Raw genomic sequence first — 15329 nt, 5'->3', positions numbered from 1 at the left:
ACATGGTCTTTATTTCATCCGTTTGAGAGGGGCCCTGTGTGTCTGGCCTGCCCGCGGCCCGTCGGTGGTGTTGGTATAAGCTGGTCGGGAGCAGGTGGCCGGGCGGGCTGCCACTTCTGCGGTTCCAGAGCCGACGCCTGCACGGGCCGTGCGCACACACGTGCCGGTGCGCTCGGGGGCCCCTTCTCCCCCCGGCCTGACCCACCTTCACGGAGCAGGTGCCTGAGCCCCGTGGCCCCACGGGCAGCACCAAAAGGAAGCACTGTCACCTGCCCCGAGCATTGTGGGGAGGCAGCCGGCCTGTCATGGTCCTACAGCCGCCGAGGGGGACGTGGTTCCTGGGAGGCAGCTCCAGGGTGGGCCCCTCCATTTGTTGAACTCACAGCCTTGACCTCCCTTTCCCACGTGCACTGTTGAAGCCCTGCAGCCCCCGTGAGCCCCACACCCCACCGAACAAGAAGGCGTGGGGTTGGCCTACGTGCGCCTGAGGAGCCAGCTGCTCCCCGCGAGTGTGCGGTAACCCAGCACAGCCCTCCCCTTTCTGCCAACTCTGGCTGAGCCCAGTGGGCCGCCGGGTTCCGGAAGAGGGCTGGGCTCTTCCTTGGCCCTCCCCACTTCCCAGCCACCAACGTTGGGAAAGCAAAATTCGGGCCCCTTGTTGCTCCCCCCAGCCCAGGTGGCAGGGAGACCAGCCCCGAGCTGCCCTCCTCTGTTCTGCTGGGAGGGGGCCGCGGGCAGACAGGGGCCGTCACGCTGCCCTCTGCCCAGAGCCTGCCTGCCCTGTTCCTTGGCCTCTCAGCAGTGGAAGACGCCTGACGGTCCCCATCTTCCTGACCCAGGGACCAGCCGCTGGGCTGGGGCACAAGGCTCAGTACTCAGGAGTGTGTGCAGAGCCTCCGCTGAAAGCCGTTTGGAGCCCCTCCTGGAAACCCCACACCCTGTCCTTCGTCCCCTTGTCCTCCTCCTGGGTGCTGCCTCCCGTGTACCCGTGTTGGGTTACAAGGATCCACCACGTTGTGCATCCTTGAGGCCATGGATTGGGTGCTGGGAAGGACTGGGCAGTCCGTCGGGGCCGCTGCAAGTGCCGCCTCCCCCCAGCGGGCTCCCCCGGTTCAGGGCCCACGCGCGTGCACCACGGGCTTCTCTGCATAGGCTCTTCCCAGCGTTTGTATGTGGCAGGTCCACCCAGGTCCGGCCAGGCTAGGGGCAGCAGTCTGGGGTGATTTAGGGTGACGTGTGCGTACCTTCCAGGGAGGGGCCAAGAAGGCCCACCGGGGCGGGGGCTTGGCACGGGCGCCTGCCTCACTTCGCATGGGGCAGTCTCCACGGGGTGCTGGAGAGCGAGGGATGGCCCCACGAGCACTGACTGCTCTCCCTGACTCGTGTGAGGGAGGAGTGCTCAGCCCTGGGTGGCCGCAGCTTCCTGAGGACATCCAGGTTTCCTGTCTCCCATGTTGGGCCCGGCCGGAAACACCTGGAACCAGAAAACTAGGCAGATAAGACTGCCTTGCTCACCCTCTCCCTCTGGCCTTGAACCTCAGCCTCCGGTCTGGGGTGGAGGCGTTGAGACTGTGCCCAGCAGGGGGCCTTGGGTCCACCTCACGTGTCCACCAAGGTGCCGGCTAAGGGAACAGGTGGACCCGCGTTCCCTAGGCCAAGGGGAGGGTAGAGGAACCCTTGTTCACCCTGGAGTGCGCGTGCTTGCCCGTGGACCCCAGCCCCCCCGGCCAGCTGTGTGCATCCTGCCTCGATTGGAGCGATCATCTCAGAATTGCTTAATGTTAAGTATCCCCAGGGCAGGACTCGAGGGGTCGCTGGCCCCCATGCTGGGCCAGCCTTAGGACGCGGGCATGGAGACGGGTGAGGACGCCCACTTCAGTTGCTCCTGGCCAGCGCTGGGGAAGCAGTTTAGGGTGAGGGTTGGGGAGACTGCAGCGCGAGGTCCAGGAAGCCCACAACAGCTCTTCGTGGCCAGCAGCAGCCAGATGGAGCTCCTGCGGCCGAGAAGGGGGAGGGTACAAACAGCCCAGCGGGCCCTGCCTGGCTCACCTGAACACGGGCCAAGGGCAGTAGATGCGGGCCTCCGCCTTGACCCCTGCGGCAGCTGGCATCGCCACAGCCCCCGCCCCCCACAGAGGGCCCGGGCAGACCAGGATGGGCATCAGAGCCCCGGGGCTACGGGCAGGTGCTGCAGGCGGGTGCCTGGCTTCACACAGCTCGAGGGACACATGGAAGAGGGAGAGCAGCAGCCCCCCGGGGGGGACATCTCTGGCCGGGACAAGGTGTGAGCTTTCACTTGCTTTTCGTTGCAGAGGAGCAGGGACGTGGCATCTCTCCGGCTGCACGCGGCCCGCCAGGGTGCCCGCTGCCGTCCCCAGCGCCCGCGACGCACCACCTACTGAGGCGGCCCCAGCGGCCTCTGACCGGGCTCCCAGCCACGCAGGCCACCACTGGCCACGAGGGCAGGTGGGTGTGAGGTACCCGGGGCGAGGCCAAGCAGGGCTGGACCAGGAGGACGGGAGCAGATGCCCACCCTGGGTGCTGGCCACATAGGGCCACGATCAGCCGACCGAGGGGTGAATAAATGGAAGGCAGGAAGATCATTTTCTTTAAACACACACATAGTGAACACGAATCACACGTATGTCTCCGCTGAAGTGCCCATGCCTCAAAGGGGCTCCTGGGTGCGGCCAGACCCATTCCAGCCACGGGGCCCCTGGGTGGATGCTCTGAGCCATCTGGGCTCCAGGGACACAGGGTCCAGAGCCAGCAGCGCTTAGAAAGCCGACCCAGCTGACAAAGGCCAGAGCCACTTTGTAAAAACGACCAGGTTGTCTGTTGAAAAAGTGAGTTTGGAGCCAACGGTCAGACCCCTGCCCCTCGTAGAATGAGACCCCGGCTCTTTGAAGACATTCCTTCCAAGGTGGCTCCTCCCATACGCGGGTTTATTTCAGACCTTCAGAAGCGGAGGAAGGGAGGTTTGTCCCCCAACACTCGGCGAGGGGCGGGCTAGAGCGCCGTGGTGGAGGTGGGGCGGGACGGGGTGCAGCCAGCCACATGGTGGGGGGGGGGGGGTCTCTCCCGAGACGGTGCCGCTCCGCCCCTGACCCCGGTCGTGTTGTCTCTGAAGCATGGGTTTCTAGGTCCCTGAGCACAGCGGTGGGCACCAGGCTGCTCTGGGGTCAGCAGGCTGTGTCCTGGTGCAGACGGCTTGTAACCTCGAGGCTTGGCTCTACCACAGACCTGCTTTGGAATGACACGGTCCCCACCTCACCAGCCCCCCGAGACACACGGACGGCCCCACCCAAGCCGGTCCTGTTTGTGAAATAAACACGAGCCTTGAAGTCTCTGTCCGGTTCCCTCACCCCTGCTGGCCTCCTCGGCTCAGACGCTCGTTTCTGGGGTGTGAACCACCTCCCCGTTTTTCTCAGGCTCTGCTTTCAGGAAGTGTTCCACCTCCCGAGAGTCCACCCTCACGTCCGCGGGGGGCTTGTGGCGCTCCCCCTCCTCCGCAGCCGCCTCGGGCCTCTTCTTAATGCAGAAGAAGTTGCCCAGCACCAGCACGAGGGAGGAGGTCAGCACCTCGGCCCCTGCCAGGAGAAACACGTACTGGTAGACGTGCGTCGCGTCCAGGAGCTTGCCTACAAAGGGGTGACAGCGTCAGCCTGGGCTGAAGGTCACCCCCACGGTCACCGGCTACCTGTGCACCGTTGTGCTGTCGGGGACAGCCCAGGGGCACCCTGTCCCGGCTTCTCCCTCCCCACAGGCAGCACAGACCAAGAGGCTCGGGGGAGGGTTTGGAGCCGTGCAGGTTCAGGGTGGGAGCCTCGTCTGAGGTGCCCGGAGGTATCTGGTCACACTGCCTGTCACCTGTCACCGTGGAGGCCTCTTGACCCGTGGCCTTCACGGGAACTGCCTAGGCCCCAGAAGGACCCCAGGACCCCCGAGGCACAGCCCTGGAATTCACGGGGTCCCCTGTGGGTGCGGGACTACAGAGTCAGCTGGAGAGACCCTAGCCCACACCGTTTAAGTTTACGCCCCGATATTTTCTCAGCCTTTGCAAAGGGTAAAAGCCCAAAGTAACCAAAGCCAACCCCCCACCTGGGCTCTGAGCTGGCCTGCATGCAGGGATAGCACCACCCTCAGGATTCGGGCACGTGCCTGCCTTTGGTCTAGGCCCGTGGCCCCCTCCGTGGTGGACCAAGCAGGTCCTCAGGAGGGGGGCATGGCTGGCGTTCACTCCTGCTGGAATACGGGTGGCCTGGCCACGTTGGTAGGTGTCCCTGCAGCCAAGAGCCCTCCCACGGTGGGTCCCCCTCCCCAGGAAGGCTGTGACCCACCACTCACCGCCCGACGGGGGCCCAATGAGCACGGCAATGGCCTCCAGCAGCAGCACGAGGCCAATGGCACTGGAGAACTTCTGGGTGCCCACAATCGCCATGAGCACCTCGAACTGCAGGGCCCCCACCATGCCGTAGGAGATGCCGAAGAAGATGCAGAAGACCACCAGGCCACCGTAGTCGCTGGCCGTGGACCCCGTGAGGTCCGTGAAGCCGTTGAAGAACATAGAGAAGCTGAAGAGGTAGACGGAGTACGGTCGCACCTTCTTAAGCCCCGTGATGAAGCCCGCGGCGGGCCGGGCGAAGATATCGATGAAGCCCAGGATGGTGAGCAGGAAGGCAGCCTGGGTGTCGGGCACACCCAGGTCCTTGGCATAGCTCACCACGAACACGGGGGGCACAAAGAGCCCCAGCACCATGATGGAGGCGGCCACGGCGTAGATGACAAAGCCACGGTCCCGGAAGACGCTCAGGTCCAGCAGCCGCCTGGCTGGCCGCTGGGGCCCGGGCCCCGAACCCGGCCGGGATGCCTCCAGGGGCCTCATGAGCGCGGCGCACACGCAGCAGTTGAGCAGGAGGCCCCCCAGGATGAGGAAGCCGCCCCGCCAGCCATAGTGGTCCTGCAGCAGCTGCCCCAGCGGGGACAGGGCGCACAGGAACACGGGGCTGCCCGCGGCCGCCAGCCCATTGGCCATGGGGCGCCTCTTGTTGAAATAGCGGTTGAGCATGATGAGGGAGGGCTGGAAGTTGAGTGCCAAGCCCAAGCCTGTGGGAGGGGCAGGCGGGGAAAGGTGTCAGCTCAGTCCTCCTGGCCCCTTGTCCCTGTTCCCCGTTTGCCCAGACACAGGCTCCGGCCTGAACAGTTGTACGTGGGGTCTGTGGGTGTCCATGCGAGGGGACCCGGTGTGCATTCAAAGCCCCTGTCACCAACTAACATGCTGGGAGAGACAGACGGGGAACGAGGGAGAGACTGGCGCCAGGGGTGGGAGGCAACCCACTGCCGCCCCCTCCCAAGAGGCCCCTCGCTCTGGATGCGCCGCCCGGACCGTTATCTGGCCACTGAGGAGTGAGCGTGCTGTGGCCTGCCCCGCTCCCCGCTGGGCCCCACTCACCGGTGATGACGCCGGTGGTGAGGTAGAGCTGGATGATGCTTCCACAGAAGGACGCAGCCACCATGCCCAGGGATGCCAGGAGGCCACCCGCGAGCATGACGGGCCGGCAGCCAAAGCGGTTCACACACACGCTGCAGAGTGGGCCTGGGGGTGGGGGGCAGAGAGCTGGGCCCGGACTCTCCCTCCCTGGTGCCCCTTGCCCCAGCTCAGCAGACAGGCCAGGTGCCCAGGATGTGAGTCGTGCCCAGACACCTTCCCAAGCAAAGCACGGTTTGCAGCAGAATGCCCCCGGGTCGGTCTCTTTTCTGTTTGCTCTGTTTAGGCGTTGAGACCCAACTGTCCGTAAAGGACCGTTCCAGAGCCTCGTCCTCTGGGACCACGTACAGCTGTGCAGGTACAGCCTGTCGTCGGACAGGTCTTACAAAGACTTGGCCTGTGCTGGGTTTGGCCCCATGGAGAGCCACGGATTTGGGGCAGAAAGGGGCCCCCCTGGGCCCTGCCCATCTCCCACCCCCAGGCCGCCTTGCTTGTGTGTGGCTCTTAACTAGAACTGAACACGGTGAACTCCAGAGGTGACCACTGGGCGTGACAGCCCCTCACCTGTCCCGTACAGCATGGCCAGCAGGATGGAGGAGATCCAGGCCGTGTCACTGTAGCCGATCCCAAACTCACGCATGAGCTCCTTGAAGAAGACGCTGACCGCCTTGGGGAAGGCGTAGGAGAAGCCCGTGATGACGAAGCAGCCGAAGAGGACGGCCCAGCCCCAGCCCCCATCAGGGGCCTTGATGCCGGTGGGACCCTCGTCAACCACGGCGCCGCCCATGGCCAGGAGGACAGGTTGTGCGTCCCTGAGGAAGGAAGGCAGGCTGCCTGGGTTGTCTGGCTGGGTCAGCCCCTGTGCTACCTGAGAGCCCCGCCTCCGGCCCTCACCTGGGGCCTCACCTGCACTTGGCCCCAGGCTGGAGGGTCTGGGCTGAGCGGCAGCTGCCGTGCTCCCTCCCCCGCTCAGGCCTGGCCCGCTCCCACCCAGCTGGCTCTAAAGGGCAGTGGCTTTTTTGGGCTCAGCAAGGTCTCAGGTTTCCTCCTGAGGAGGACAGACCCCAGCGGGGAAGTCAGCCCAGTGTGTCCTCTCGCCTGACCCTGTTGGGGGAGCAGCCCGCACTTCCCACCCCCCGCTGCAGGTGGGTCCTGTGAGAGGGGACCTGGGGTGGTGTCCCTTGAGACCTAATAATCTAGGTGTGGCCAGCCGTGCACCCCCACCCCCGACCCGGGGAATGGGGCTCCCAAGTGAGAGCCTGACCAAGAGGGGCTGAGGCTCACAGGCTTTGCTGTGCAGGCGGGACTGGGGGTCGCCAGCAGAGGCCATCGGGCAGTACCACTGAGGAGGCTTCCATGCAGCCTACTGGGGCAAACCCTCAGACCTCTCTCAAGCCCAGAGCTTAGCCCCCTTGAGGCACAGGAACTGGGAGTGCCGGGGTCAGACGTCCAGCTGGAGCCCCCCGCCTCCACCTGATGCCAGGGATGAGGCCGGTGCCTTCGCCCCCCCAGCTCACCAGACAGAGGCTGGTCCCAGGAGAGCGTCTCCTCAGTGCAGGTGCTGCCCGGACCGCAGCCCTCTCCTCTCCTGCCAGCGGCCAAAGACTAGCTCTGGAGGACAGAAGCCCCAAGGGGGAGTTTGCCAGTTGCGTGGTGTAAATGCCCCACCTACACTGATGCCCAGGAGCGTCCCAACCAGATCTCACAGCCCCTGTGTCAGCCACCCGGCTCCACGCCGTCCCCTTTCCAACCTCATCCTTGACCTTGCAGAGCCCCTGGGGGGCCCATTTCTGTGTGCGAGGCATACATGGAACCTGGGACAGGACTTTGGAGTGAGGACAAGGGCCTCTGTGCCTGGCCTGTGTGAGCACAGGGTCAGCGTTGTGGGGGAGAAGCCGTGGGAAGAATAACCCTTCTCCCTGCCCCCAGCATCCGGGCCACAGGTGCTCCCTGGGATCCTGATTCAGTGGTCTGGGGGGTACTGAGGCTCTGACCCAAGGGTGTGGCCTGTGTTGGGGGGTGTTTTTCAAGGACTTTCCGGCTGATTCCCAGTAGTAGCTGCTGTTCAAGAGCACCACTGTTGGATGACCAGACCCCCCCAGGAGCCAGCTGGCCATCAGGCTGATGACAGGGCTGACACAGCCCACTGGAGCAGAGCGCGGCCCGGGCCCCCACCCCGGGCTGGGCCAGAGGTCCACTCCAGTGCTTGCCTTGGCTGCCAGCTGGGCCAGGCTTCACTGCCACCAGCACTGCTTCTGGGAGACCCAAGAGAACCTTTCTTCTCTCTGGGCTCCTGGACCCCGTGCCCTTTAGGCCCACCCACCCTGCCCCGAGTGCTCAGAAGCCTCCTGGGCCTAAGAGCGAGCTGCAGGGAGTTCCTGAGGCTAAGAGGGGCACAGGGGCACCCAGACCAGGGAAGCCTCCAGGCCCATGGCCTGCACGGCACCCCAGCTGGCCCTCTTGCGTATCTAAGGCATACCTGGAACCTGGGACCGGCCTCTGCCAGGAAAGTCTCGCCCCAGCCCTGGGTTCTCCCCACCAGATACCCTGTCTCAGACCTTGCAGCCATGTGCTGAGGACCGGCCGGAGGGGCAAACACATCCCACAGCCAAAACCGCAGGCCCCGGCTATTCATCACTGTCTTTAGCTTAAAAGATCCCTGAGGTACACGCAGCAGGAGAACTTAATTAAAAAACCGAAAAAATGCACTTTAGGAATGTGTTACAATTTAATGCCACTGTTTAAGGCAGAAAGCACAAACAGCCCCAGGACAAAGGACAGCGATGGCGGTCATGGGGGCCCAGAGGAGCTGGTCATCCCCAGAATCCTGGTTTGTTTTGGGTTGTGGGCTTATGGGCTTTCACTGATTTTTAAAAATAGACCAAGCGGGCCATGCAAAGGCCAAAGAGGGATGTCTGACGCCAAAAGTTAGGAGCAGCTCAAGTCTGTATACCCAAAGTTCCAGAATACGGGGCCTCCCTCTGAGATCTTGGTTGTACTAGCCGCGCCTGGCACTCGCCAGAGGAACATGCGCCCCCACCTTAGATGGCCTGTTTTTTGCTGAGCTGCTGCCGGCCAGGGCTGGGCCCTCCCTGGAGGTTCCCTTGGTCCTCAGGAGACAGACGCTGGCCATCTGTGGGACATGGGGCATCCCCTGAACTAGCATCCAGGAGGGTGAGGGGAGCAGGGGTGCCAAGGCTTAGGTGCCAGGAGGATATGGCATGCTTTAAGACCTGTGTGGGCCAAGTGGCTGCCACGGGAGGCTTACGTGGGGAGCGTGGCCATCTCTTCCCACCCATCCCTAGAGACTTCAGACACTTTCCTCCCAGCTGCCCCGCCAGCCTAGGGTGCCAACCACACTAAAATGACCCCCTATTCATTGCCCACATCAGCCAGGCTTCAAAGTGAAGTTTCTCAGCAAGATCTCAATTTGCCAGTGGTCCGTGGTGGTGGGCAAGCAGGGAAGGGAATTGGTGGGGCCTCAGTTTGGAGCAAAGGGGTTTTGCTCAGTAGGGCGTCCAGGTAGAGAAGGGGCTGGGATTTCTAAGAGCAAGATGGGTCTTGTCAACCCATAGGGGGAGGAGGGCCTGGAATGGAGGCCCCCTTGGGGGGACTGGTCGGGGACCCTCGCTGCAGTGTGCCAGGAGAGGCGGTGCCAGCACATCTGTGGGCACACACCAGCCAGCTGGACTTGTGATGACATTTACCCTCCCAGGGAAGCATGCGAACCACGTCCCCGGCCCAGAAATAACCCGCCCTCTGGACCTCAGAAAGCTGATCTCCCCGGTGGGGCATGTGTGTCCGCTCCTGGGTCAGGTGAGGCTCCAGGAGCTGCCCCCCCAATTCCCGAAAAGGTCCCACAGCCCCAGGCGGCTGGGAGCTGAGCAGAGGAAGGCCCAGAGAAGAGTATGCATGGGGGTCACTCGAACGGCCCGTTCCCGTAGACCACCCATCGGAGCTCCCAAATCCAGGCCTTCTGCCAGCTTCTCCCACAGGGGTCCACTGGCTGGCCGGCATCCCGGTGGGTCAGGACTCCAGACCCCAGCCCCTGAGCCAGCCTGGCCTCCTGCCAGGCGTGTGCTCCAGCATCACCCCCTTCTCCGCCTGTACTCACCTGGGCACCTCCACCTGGAGGGCTGGGGCAGACTCACACAAACAGCCTGGCCTTGACCACCGCCACATCTCAGCTTCTCCCACTTCCAGAGCCCCTTCTGCTGCTCCACTCCAGCCTGCAGACCCACTGCCGTCCCCAGTGCGCCCGGCCACACTCCCCATTAGGCTTCTGTAGGTGGTTCTCTCACCCACCTTGGATCCTGGGTCTCTGGCCCGTGCGCTTCCAGGGCAGGCCGTGTCCCTGAGGTTCGCTGCGGTGGCCTCCAACTCTAGAGCCTGTAGGTTCGCCTCCTGGGGAGATTGGCTAGTTAACTAGCCAGACTTCCAGTCCTCAAAGACCAGCTCCAGGCGGGCGGGGCAGGAGAGGAGCAATTGCATTCCGTCCTGGGCTCTTCCTGCACCAGGACGCCTGGGACACGCGCCTGGGCACCAAAGAAACAGCCCCGTTGTGGCTCGCACCTGGCTTCAGTTGAGCCCCAAGGTCCCTGAAGCATAGGGGGTGGTTGACAGAAGAGTGCCATACCTTCAGGAGGAGGGAGAGCCTCCCAGGCTCCCTAGCTTCCTTTCCCCGCTGTCCCTGTTGTGCAAATAGGTAACATATATCCGGATGCCTCCATCCACCCGGCGCTCAGGAAGCAACACTGGTCTGGGTGCTTGTCCGCTTCCCAGGGCTGACACAAGACCCCAGATGCCCACCTCCGCCCTGCCCCCACCTGTGGGCAGAGCTGTTGACTGGAGGGAGGTGTCTGGGGCTTTTTCTGGGGAGATGGGCCCTGAGCACTGGGTGAAGGTCTGCCCCGGGCATGACCCAAGCGTGCTAAGCCAGCCTGGGGCCTCCACACCACATCCACTGATCACGGAGTCCCCCAGGGCGCTCCCAAAGCTCTTACATCTTGCAGAGGCCAGTGGTGTGAAAACACCCTGCCCTGGGGCCAGCCCCTCTCCAACATGATGCCTCATGTGACAAGGAGGGGGCTGTGGGCTGTGGTCCTGTGTATGGTTTTGGGCTCACCCTGTCAGAGCCCCCTGGTCTGGAGGGCTGAGTGGTGGCTAGAGCAGGCTCAAAGCAACCCCCTCTAGTCCTGAACCCTGCCCAGCCTGCCCATCACATGGCCATCTTGTCCCACTGCTCGACTCCCTGTAACCCCCACCCCCACCCCGCCCCCCAAAGCTAGTGTTTTAAGGCCAAGGCCAAGAAGGGCTCTGCACGGCCAACCTCAGTAACCAGGAGGGGCCCCTCCCATCGCCACCCTATTGGGCCTGGTGGCAGGTGGGGGTCGGGCCGACCTTGGTGGGGCTGGGCGGTCACCAGCAGGGTAGAGACAGGGAGGGGTGTGGGAAGGGAGCAAGCTCCGCCTTGCCACCCCGCTCTCCGCTGGGCCGAGGGACGTGGGGGACGTGACCACGCCAAGGGAGGAGCCGCCGCCGTATTGCCTGGAGTAGGCGCTCTCCCCGTCTGCTAGTCTGCTACCGTATAGGCCAGCGCCCGGGCCGCTGGGGTCAGGGAGCCCCAGATCGGCACAGGGCTAGTGAGCGCCGGCGCGGAAGGAGATCCCGTGGCCCCTCCCGCGGCTCCCCCCGGGGCGGGACCGGCTTCAGTTTGCCTCGGCAGGGGCCCGGCCATGTGGGCGCTGTGACCGGCTGTGAAAGTGGACTGAGAACGCTCCCTGAAGGCCACCCCACCCCGCCCATTTCACAGATGGGGACTGAGGCCGGGAGGTCTGTCCTTGCCGGGCCGGCACCGTGAGGATCCTCGGGCCTCTCCACTCCTGTCCTACGCTTGTCCTGGCCCAGCGCACCTGAGGCCTGACCCAGAGGTGCCTCGGATGGATGGATTGCTCTGTGAGACAGTCTTCCGGCCCTGGGCCCTTGGGGCACCCTGCTGGACTCCTAACCTTAGAGTGGCACCGGCCAGGTCACTGCTGGACCCACCCTAGAGCAAAGGGGCCTGGCACAGAGGACAGCAAAGCGCCCCCCCCACCCCCCTTTACACACACTCCCTGGCCACTGTCCTGAAGAGCACAGACCCCCTTTTGTTGCTGCCCCTCCAGACTGAGGTTGCAGCTGGAGTCAGAGCCAGGTTGCCTCCTGGGTACCAGGCTCTGCCCAAGGTCACACCGAGTCTTTACAGAGCTTGCCCTGGGGCCAGGCCTCCCATTGCTCACCCCAGGTCCTGTCCACACCACAGGCCTCTGGGCAGGAAGGTTCCACCCCACCTGTGCCCCTTCTGGGGGCGGGCCTCCTGCCATGGAAACAACTCCTCAGTCATGGCCCACCCACAGAGGCCCGGTCCAACCTCGAGGGCACGCGCCTGTGTCTGCTCCCTCTCACACCCAGTGTGCACTTCTGGACGTGCAGCTCAGGGCCTCTGGGATGGAAAAGCACTCTGGCCTCCGCCCTGCCCCTTTGTCCCTCATCTAGAGGCCAGGCAGCCCCAGTGGCCGTGACCTGACTGCTTCTCTTCCACTCACAGCCTGTCGTCCACTGGCCTGGTCCAGCATCCAGGCAGGCATGTTGTCAACCCACCTTTCAGATAAATAGACTGAGGCCCCGCTGGTTTTCCCAGGGGGTAGAGGTCTGGGAGGCGGTAGAGGCGAACGGGGGAGTCCAGCCTGATTCTCAGAACGGGCTCCCCACCTTTCTGCCCCGGGCCTGGCCTGGGAGTCGTCGACCGAGGGCGGGTGCCAGACGGCGACGCGAGTGTTTGGGCGCAGGGAGAGGCGGGAGGAGGTGAGACAGAGGCCCGCGGGGCCACGGCACCGGCACCACCACCACCACCACCACCACCACCACCACCACCGCCCAGCGCGGCGGCCAGAGCGCACGTGCTCCCCGCGCCCTCGGGAGGGGGCCCGGGCCGGCGGCAGCCCCACCAAATACCGCCCGCCGCCGTGGACCGAGCTCTTCGCACCCGCGACCCCGCTCGGCCGCCCCGCGCACCCGCCTCCGGGACAGAGCCCAGCACTCACCCCCCGCCCCAGGGCCGCCCAACGCAGGGGGCGCACGGGGGGCCGGTCCGAGGGCGCGGTGGGGGCGCGGCTGGTTCCCCGGAGCCTTTCGGTGGCGGCCGCCCGAGGCCCGGAGGGGAAGGGGCGAGGGGCGGGAGCGCCGACTCGGCCGAGGGTCCCGGCCCCGCCCCGCCCCGCCGAGCATCCGCGCCGCGCCTACCTGCCGCCGCTCGGCCGCCGCGCGCCTCTGGCCGCCTTGCCGGGGGGACTCGGAGCTCCGGCCGCTCGCGCCGCACGTCCCCCGCGCGTCACCGCCGCCTGGCGCCGCCCCTGCCCGCCCCGCCCGGACCCCGCGCCGCGCGGGAGGGGCGCCCTCAGCTCCCGACGGCGCCCGAGCTGTCGCCGGGCTGAGGGACGACCCCACCCCCGCCCCGGGCAGACCCCGGCCGGGAGGGAGATGCGCCTTCTCGCCGGGCCGGTCCCGCTCCCCCCGCGCCCGCGGGCCGGCCCCCAGGTCTCGCCCTCCCACCCCGGAGGCGGCACCCCTGACCCTGTGCCATTCCCCCCCCCTCCCCGCTCAGCTCCGGGGCGCACAGGCCTCCCTCCCCAGTCCCCCCCCCCCCCGGAATCTCCGCCCCATCCGAACCTCGGCTTCCTCGCGGGCCGCGCCCCCCGCGCTGCCTGGGTCATCGCCGACCAGGCAGTCGACCTCCCTGAACTTCCGCTTCCCCCGGTGGCTCCGCGCCCTGCGAAGCCGGATAAAGCCGCGCCCCTCCCCTGGGGCGTCCAGGATCGCCACCCGGTGGGGTGGGACGCCGTCCCCGGCGCTCCCCATCCCCGCGCCCGCCGGCGCTCGCCCCGGCTGGTCCCAAGAAAGGTGCTTCAAGGCCCCATTATTCTTAGCTGTCACTTGGAGAGGGCTAAAGTTTGAGGAGGGGCCAAGGAGTGTGGCCGTTGGTGGCCGCCACCCAGCAGGGACCGCAGGAATACTTTCCACCCAGCCGACTTTGAAATGACACTCCAGGTCTCTTGGGACCAGGGGAGGTGGCGGAGGCACTGGCGACTGTGGGCTGGGTGGGGGATGGGGGGGCGGAGTGGAGGGTTACTCCCTCCCGGGGCCTTGCTACGGTGGTTGAGGTACGTGGGCAGATGGCTGAGTCCATCCGACTGCCCCGTCCGAGATGCCTCGGCCACCAAGGCCTCCTGCTTTCTCTTCTGCATGCTGCAGACCACACCCCACCCACTCCCTGTGGAAAGAACCCTGGCACTCAGAGAGGCTGGGCTGGGCCGGGCCTGGCCCCCAACCCCTGTTTAGGGCCCAACCACCCTCACCCCAAAATACTAAAGAACTCTCGTGTAAACATGCACGCGTAGGGAAAAGGTGAGCAGAGCCCAAGCCTCCAGCCCGGGCACAGGGCCTGGGCCTCCCAGATGACGCCTAGATCCTGGGTGTCCGTCGGTAGGGGCACTTGTGGGGGGAAGGCGACCCCCATCTCACAGTCCAGCCCAGCCTCAGGTGGCAGCCTCCAGTCACCTGCTCCTGCCGTGCTCCCCCCACAGGCTGGAGGTGGAAGCGCTGGTGTGGGGGTGGGGCTGCAGGAAGGAGCCCCCTCACCTGTGGTGGCACTTCCTGCTCCCGGCAGTGGGGCACCGGCTTCCCGGCCTCGGGTTATTTAGACACACACCCTGCCCAGCTCAGGGTCCCTCTTACCGCCACCCAGATGCCTCCCCATCTTCACAGGACTTGGGGGCTGGCATCCCCCACCCTGGGGACTGAAGATTCCTCCTGGGTGGGAACCTTGCAGTCCTCAGCCCCCGCCCCCCCGCCCCCCCCACCCCCACCCCAAGACTGAAGAGCGCAGCGTGGATAGCAGGGAAAGACAGACCCAGGTGGCTGGGGTCTCTCTGCCCTCTGCCAGCCTCCCTAAGTGCAGAGCTGCCTTTCCTCTGAGCTCCAAGACCTGGGAGGACCCCACAGTTCCCCGAGGGAGTGCCTGGGATTCGGCCCTTTCCCCCGCCCCTACCACCAAAGAAGGGAAGGGGCCTCGAAGGTCCAGTGAGGTCCAGCTAGGTCCCAGCTAGGTAGAAGAGTTGGGGGCGGTCAGCCAGGGACACCGTGGTCCCACAGGAGCCTTCAGGAGAGGACATTCCCCAGACTCAGAGCCCCTCAGGCATGGTGCCCAGAGCCGAGGTGGGCACAGGTGGGCACAGAGGGCCGGCTCATCAGGCACCAGCCTTCCAGCCCCTCCCCCACCCCCTGCAGAGCATTCCAGGGCTGGGAGTAGCTGCGTAGCTGCAAGAGGAAAGGAAGAGTGGTAGAGTGATGGCAGATGGTGGGGCGGTGGGGCAGATGGGTTCTTGGGGGGGGGGGGGGGGCGGGTACCCGGTGGCTGACAATCAGAGGAGAGGGAAAGAAGTCTCTCCCCAGGGCTTCATCTGGAGCAGTCCCGCAAGGGAGGGCCAGGAACCTTCCAGACACGAACCGCTTGGCCCCACCTCTGAGGACTCTGAGGTTCTTCCCGTAACAGGGAGCCTCCCTGCTTCTAAACGCTTAGCCTTCAGGAAGGCTCCGTTGGGGTGCCCAGCACTGGGAGGGGCTCGAGTGGCCAGGCTCCATTCTGCACACAGCCCCACGGGGCCCCTTCAGGTTTGGGCTCTGAGCCCCCCTCCCCCGAGCCCCCCCTCCCTCGAGGCTTCATTCCACCTGAATGGTGCCCTGTGCACAGCAGGGAAGGAACAGCTGTAATTCTGAGGTGCAGGGGAGGGGCAGAGACGGCCCA

At 65.3% G+C, this 15329-nt stretch overlaps 2 protein-coding genes across 8 annotated transcripts in view; one reads left to right on the top strand and one right to left on the bottom strand.

Moving 5' to 3' along the window:
- CSNK1D (casein kinase 1 delta) overlaps window positions 1–3349 on the top strand; it is a 33021-nt gene extending 29672 nt beyond the window's left edge. For all 3 annotated transcript variants that reach the window (XM_042967658.1, XM_042967659.1, XM_042967662.1), the window contains exons 9-10: window positions 2313–2466; window positions 3131–3349. In XM_042967658.1, coding sequence (XP_042823592.1) covers window positions 2313–2402 — 90 coding nt within the window. In that variant the 3' untranslated portion in view covers window positions 2403–2466; window positions 3131–3349. The remainder of the gene's footprint in view (window positions 1–2312; window positions 2467–3130) is intronic.
- Window positions 3350–3384: 35 nt separating this feature from the next.
- Window positions 3385–12874, bottom strand: SLC16A3 (solute carrier family 16 member 3). 5 transcript variants are annotated; one of them, XM_042967653.1, is made up of 8 exons: window positions 12770–12873; window positions 10125–10178; window positions 9794–10023; window positions 7006–7099; window positions 6053–6300; window positions 5453–5596; window positions 4348–5106; window positions 3385–3641 (listed from the first exon to the last, which is right to left on the bottom strand). In XM_042967653.1, exons 5-8 carry the CDS (start codon window positions 6273–6275, stop codon window positions 3385–3387), a joined length of 1383 nt encoding a protein of 460 aa, XP_042823587.1. In that variant the 5' UTR covers window positions 6276–6300; window positions 7006–7099; window positions 9794–10023; window positions 10125–10178; window positions 12770–12873. The 5 variants fall into 5 exon arrangements, with proteins under 5 accessions (XP_042823587.1, XP_042823588.1, XP_042823586.1 ...); XM_042967654.1 differs by lacking the exon at window positions 10125–10178 and having other exon boundaries at window positions 12770–12874; XM_042967652.1 differs by lacking the exon at window positions 10125–10178 and having other exon boundaries at window positions 9794–10086; window positions 12770–12871.
- Between the last annotated feature and the right edge of the window lie 2455 nt (window positions 12875–15329).

This window comes from Panthera tigris, chromosome E1, assembly GCF_018350195.1.
Source record: "Panthera tigris isolate Pti1 chromosome E1, P.tigris_Pti1_mat1.1, whole genome shotgun sequence".
Classification (NCBI taxonomy): Eukaryota; Metazoa; Chordata; class Mammalia; order Carnivora; family Felidae; genus Panthera; species Panthera tigris.
Note: the sequence above shows the minus strand (reverse complement) of the source record. Positions and strands in the feature narration are given on the sequence as shown.